This window comes from Coffea eugenioides, chromosome 6 (genome assembly GCF_003713205.1).
Source record: "Coffea eugenioides isolate CCC68of chromosome 6, Ceug_1.0, whole genome shotgun sequence".
Taxonomy (NCBI): domain Eukaryota; kingdom Viridiplantae; phylum Streptophyta; class Magnoliopsida; order Gentianales; family Rubiaceae; genus Coffea; species Coffea eugenioides.
The window spans coordinates 22535563-22541793 of record NC_040040.1 but is presented as its reverse complement, the minus strand read 5'-3'; the positions used below and the strand labels follow the sequence as shown (position 1 = coordinate 22541793).

Genomic DNA, 6231 nt, shown 5'->3' with positions numbered 1-6231 from the left:
ATCTATTGTCTTGACAACACATGAAAAATTATTGACTAGCATAGTATAAAAATAATGGCAAAGAACAATAAAATTCAACATTAAATTAAGTAAAATCTTGACAATAGCATGGTTGGAGTTTATTATTAATTACAATAATCACATTATTTATGGTTTATAAATCGGTATTTGTACCAAATACATTTAGTGTTTCATGCATGTATTAGCAAACTATTTTGGTTAATTGATCAACTAAACAGATTGTTAGGTCTTGTCAGACCACAATTTCGTACATAATTAATAAAATTATTAAATTAATACCAAAAATATTTGCATTAAAAGATTTTTTTGAATCATAAACATAATAAGACACTAAATATTCCAAAAACACTAATTTTCAAAAACACTAAATTAATCCCAGAAACTAAATTTTCCAAAAATTATCCAAAAACACTAAATTTTCAAAGTTTTAATGTAACAAATAAAGTTCCATATACAACTTGTGAAGTAAAAAAGCTCAAAATAATAACCTTATTGTTGCAATTTTTTTTCGAACAATAATTTGATCAATTAGCCGTACAAAAGAGGATGAAAGTGTTATTTTTTGGTCTTAGCTAAAATGGAAGCGGGAAGCTGAAAATTGAAGAAGTACAGGCGGGTGAACAAAAGAAGCAGAAACGACATAGTTTTGGCTTTGTTGTTTGATAAAAACACTCACAACACTTAGCAAAAATTTCAGACAAAATTTTCTTTCCCTCTTCTTGCCAGTTTTGGACACTATCATCTTCTTCTTCTCTCCACTGCCATCTTGTTGAAATTATCCAAAAAATCACTTTGAGCCACCATTTTCATCCCTAATTTGAGCTACCCAAAAGATTTGTGTAGATTTTGTGGAGTTGCAGATAGCAAAAATCCCTAATCAGGAGGAGGAGCTGCTGCACAATCGGGTCACCGGAGGCCGCCTAGTGTTCATTTTGTTATCTCTCTGCCTCTCTCTTCGTCGTCGTCGTTCCCCTTCATGTTTTCCGCCAGTTTTCAACTGCCTGTCAAAAAGCACTACTCCTGCCCACTGCCACGGTCCCTTCGGAGGCCGCTTCTTACAGTCAAGTCTTAGACAAATGGCCAGATATCAGAACCTTCAAAAAAATCCACTGCAGGATCATCTTACATCTGAACCTCAACTCCTGCATTTCCTTTGCCATCAAGTTGATGAGGGCCTATGCTGCTCGTGGCCAAACCAGTATTACCCGCCAGATATTCGATAGAATTCCCGAGAGAAATGTCGTGATTTTTAATGTTATGATTAGAAGCTACGTCAACAACCATCTTTATCATGATGCTCTCTTCATGTTTAAGAGCATGAATTCGAGTAACACGAACCCTGATTATTATACATTCCCCTGTATTCTAAAAGCTTGCTCTGCCTCTATGGATCTGCGGGTTGGCTTGCAAGTTCTTACCCAAGTCTTGAAAATGAATCTTGATGGAAATTTATGTCGGGAATGGTCTAATAGCCATGTATGGGAAATGTGCGAGTTTGACGGGTGCTCGTTCTGTCCTAGACGAGATGCCCAGGAGAGATGTTGTCTCTTGGAACTCAATGGTCGTTGGATAATAGCGAAGAAAGATTTTAATTTGGCGAAGCATCCCGAGATCGATGTCCCAAACTTGCAGGTGATTAAGCTGATGCAGAGCTTCAAGTCCAAGGAGAACGTCCGGGAAACCTTCGCTTGGATGCATTACTACTGGTTTCTTACGAACGACGGCATCGAGTTCCTGAGGACTTACCTCAATCTTCCCTCTGAAATTATTCCTGCTACTCTTAAGAAGTCCGCCAAGCCCCTCAGTCGTCCTATGGGTGGACCTCTTGGTGACTGCCCTCGCGGACCACCAAGGTTTGATGGGGGTAGGCCCAGATTTGGTGACAGGGAGGGGTATCATGCTGGTCCCCTGGACCTCCTGGTGAGTTTGGTGGTGAGAAAGGTGGAGCTCCTGCGGATTACCAGCCTGCTTTCAGGGGTTCTGGTGGAAGGCCTGGCTTTGGCCGTGGATCTGGAGGTATGGTTCAGCACCACCAAGTTCAAGCTTCTCTTAGATTCATGTTTTGCTAAATTATGTTATTTGCAATTTAGGCTCTCAGATGTTGCAGTTGAAAGTTATGCATGTTGAGATACGTAGTTGATTGAGACTTATCTATAGTTTTGGTTGCCCTAGGTCTTCAAATCAATCTAAGGAATTTCTTAAAAACATGCGGTGGCACATTTTTTCTGGTGGGGTTCCGTGGGTATTGCTCATTATTATTATTATTATTTGCTTCTGAAGCTGAGACCATGTCCATCACGAGGAAGCAGATGTAGACTGTAGAGAGACGGAGGAGGAGGAAAATGGGAAAAGGAATGATGAAAGCTGGAAGGAGGACAAGAAATGGCAGCAGTCAAGGGACCGGATACAATGGGAGATCACGTTAGGAGGTTTATTGTTTGGACGAAATCAGCATTTGAGAAATTGGATGAGATTTACAGGTCATTTGATAGAGGATTAAAGCAGTCATCTGGTAAACTTGAGATATTAAAGCATTTCTATAATCTTAAGATATTAACTATATATGTCAGGCTGCTATTTGAGCTGCAAATTTCTTTTGCATCTGTTACATAGAAACTTTCTTCAAGTGAAGAACATTTAACTATTGAACTTTGATAAAGATATGAGTAGGGTAAGGGCGAATATATACATCAACATTGAAAAGCCGGTATTCATTACAAAAGGCAAAGACAACAAAGCAGTTATTGCAAGTAATATAATGTGAGATGTTAAACTGCATTTTCATTCTGATAGAGTAGGTAGTAGTAACTAGGCATTCTTATGTGATAACTTTATCTCAGTTAACTATTTGCAAATGAAATTCATTTAGGCAAATGACCGTGAACTCCAGTTTTCCATGGTTGATGGTGATTTCAAGAAGTTTGAAGGAAAATGGTCTGTCAAATCTGGTAAAAGGTAAATTCTGGTGTAACATATTTTGCATCTCCTTCCTGGTGATGTGTGTTTCTGAGGATGATTAAAGACTCAAGTATCATTTGGTTCTTAACATTCTAGGACTTCTTTTTGTGTGCCTAAGATGTTGTCAAATTTAATAGTTTGATGGTCATATTTTGATCAGCTATTGATTTGTTAAATTAAGTGGCGTTTATTAGATCAGCTATTAAATTAAGTGGAGTTCAAGGATGAACACTATCACACACATGAGTTTTCTTGATGAATGGATTCACCTTGTCAAATTTATCTTGCATCGAGCCTCCAGTGATGAAGAGTCTAGCTATGAAACTGATAAACGCCTATAAAGTATATATTTTCCATTATATAAGCAGCGAATGTCCTAATAATTGGAGTTAGATTTTGGAAGAAATACAGCATTTTTAGAGGTGGGGACACCTGGAAAAATTTGTGTCTTATTATCTAGAAGTAGTCCCATTCCTCAAGGTCTGAGTAAAGCATGTTAAAGTAGCGACATGTACTGCTTTTTCATGCTTAATATAAGTGGTACAGGAAGACATTTTTATTCGGCCGAAGTTGGTTTCTAGAGGGAATGGAATGGGTCCTGTTTTCGGCTTCAATTAAATAGAAAAGGGCGCTGTCTTCGAGGTCATAGATGAGAGCTGACAAGATAGAAAATGGAACTAGATTATGAATCAGGATGAGAAACTTGTTTGTACTTTCAACTTCCTTAGTGGGAGATGTCTGTGATAAAAATCATGGAGCCATGTTTTGAAGCATGCTTTTGTTTGCAGGTCGTGCTAACTCCGACACATTTAGCTATTGTGATGGAATATGCTGCTGGTGGAGAGCTCTTTGCAAAAATTTGTAGTGCTAGTGGATTCAATGAAGATGAGATGTAAAAACATGCAAAATATATTTCGTTTGCCTTGATCTCATTTTCTTTTGGCATTGATTTTATAGAGAGATACTTATGGGACTTTCTTATTGTTAAAACGCAGGCTCGCTTTTTCTTCCAGCAGCTAATATCTGGTGTTAGTTATTGTCATTCAATGGTGAGATATTAGAACTATTTATTCTTTTTGAGTCCTCTTATTATTATCTCATTGTTCTCTCAATGCAGGAAATCTGTCACAGGGACTTGAAGCTAGAAAACACACTTTTGGATGGGAGTCCAACACCACGTCTTAAAATATGTGATTTTGGTTATTCTAAGGTTACAAATCTTTGCATTTGGAATTAAAAAAAATTGTGATTCAATTGACTTCATATTTTTTTGTGGATAATTTGAAATTTTGTTGGTTTCTGGCATTTACTTGCAGTCTGGTTTGTTGCACTCACAACCCAAATCGGCAGTTGGAACACCAGCATATATTGCACCTGAGGTCCTGTCAAGGAAGGAATATGATGGGAAGGTCTGTATCATCAAAATTCTTGAAGAATTTACAGAGATTCTCTCCCTCTGAGCATTAGTTTCCTCTTCTAGTTAACTCTTCACTGTGATAGTATAATGGGATTTCCTCCCTTTTGCTGTGATATGGTATTACTAGATCGACTAGTATCCCCAACTTGCATCCAAACATAGTCAAAAGTAGTAGTACTGTTTCTTCTAAATCAGCAATATGGCCCTTGTCTCAAGTATCTTGTAAACTTTGTGCTAGTGGTTATGCTTGTTCAGTTCATTTCTTCCTGCTTAACAGGCAGGCACTGCTGCCTACTTTCTGCTCATTAAATAGTTTTGTCTCAAGAAGGTCTTCATTCATTTTGTAATTGCTGTCTATTTTCTAGATTGCAGATGTATGGTCATGTGGTGTGACATTGTACGTGATGTTGGTGGGAGCTTATCATATTGACTTAATTGGATTTTTGTTCAGTATGACTATTCATTCAAATTCAGTAGTGTATGCTTGTAATGGCATATTTTTTGACTGAAATCGATTCTAATGCATATGATACTTTTCTTTCAATGCAGTACAATGCTATTAAATGCTCTTGAGGAGGTGAAAAAGGTTGGCTTTTGGATATGCTCATGAAGATGACTTCAGTTTGACACATTGCTGCTTTAGTCTATGCTTTTGTTTGGAAAGAGTACTTTGTTTTTTTGGATGCGTAATGGCTGTTACTAGTTGAACTGATGTGAATTTAGTACTCTATTGTTTGGATGGATAATGGCTGTTAGTAGTTGAACTAATGTGGGCTTTGGAACCCATTTTGGTTAATGTGTGTTGTGATGAATTTAGAGATGTTTATAACCATATATATATATTTGAGGGTTCATTGTACATTAATTACTATCGTTTTTTGCATTAGTCGAGCCACAATTTTCTGCTATGGTTGTTGAAAATGCAATAGAATTGCAGCTCTTGTAGACAAAGTTGTAAGTTCACTAAGTGACGATTATTCTTGTCACAGAATACTAGGAGTGAGAGTGACAAGTTCAAGTCGTCACTGTGCGCGTTCAAATTTGTGACAACCTCTGCTATCTTTTATGACAACAAAATTTTGGAAACAGTGATAAGAAACTTCGTCACAGAATACTATTCTTTAGTGACGACTTAGTCTTCGTCATTAAATAATAATATTTAGTGACGACTTTGTAGAGGTTGTCACACGTACTCATTTGTGACATAGAATTAGTGACAACGATGTGACAATGGAAAAAGTTGTCACTATACTCATATAATGACGACTTTCTAATTTTTAGTGATGACTTTCTATTGTCACAAAAGGCCAAATTTCTTGTAGTGACACCTACCACAAAATTAAAAGGATTTTTTCTAACAGATGCTTTTAGTATTTATACACATACTTAGTATTCACTCGTTAATACACTTAGTATTCACCTAACCTATCATATATATACACATACTAACAATTATTATCCTCTCTTGCATTTATAGTTCTAATAGCTCTATGCTCAAGCCTGACTCGACCCAAAAAACTACTACTTGAACTCATATATATACACATACTAACAATTATTATCCTCTCTTGCATTTATAGTTCTAATAGCTCTATGCTCAAGCCTGACTCGACCCAAAAAACTACTACTTGAACTTGAGTTTGAGTGAGCAGCAATCTTTTTGCTCGAGCTCAAGATTGACAGTACTTTTGCTTACTTGAGATCGACTTAAGTTGAGCACTTGGCATGACTCAGTCCTCTAGAACCAGAATTACTCAATTTTCAGAACCATTTCATTTAGCAATAAATCCGCCTGTGAATTTCCAAATATTTCAAATGATGTATCATCCAGGTTC

The 6231-nt window shown here is 36.9% G+C and overlaps 1 protein-coding gene and 1 pseudogene across 1 annotated transcript; both read left to right on the top strand.

The window, feature by feature from the left end:
* The first annotated feature begins 611 nt into the window (after positions 1 to 611).
* LOC113773219 lies at positions 612 to 4134 on the top strand (annotated as a pseudogene).
* On the top strand, positions 2895 to 4439 carry LOC113773866 (serine/threonine-protein kinase SAPK1-like). Its single transcript, XM_027318469.1, has 4 exons — positions 2895 to 2969; positions 3768 to 3871; positions 4111 to 4189; positions 4296 to 4439. The coding sequence occupies exons 1-4, from the start codon at positions 2895 to 2897 to the stop codon at positions 4437 to 4439; spliced, it is 402 nt and encodes a 133-aa protein (XP_027174270.1).
* Positions 4440 to 6231: the final 1792 nt, after the last annotated feature.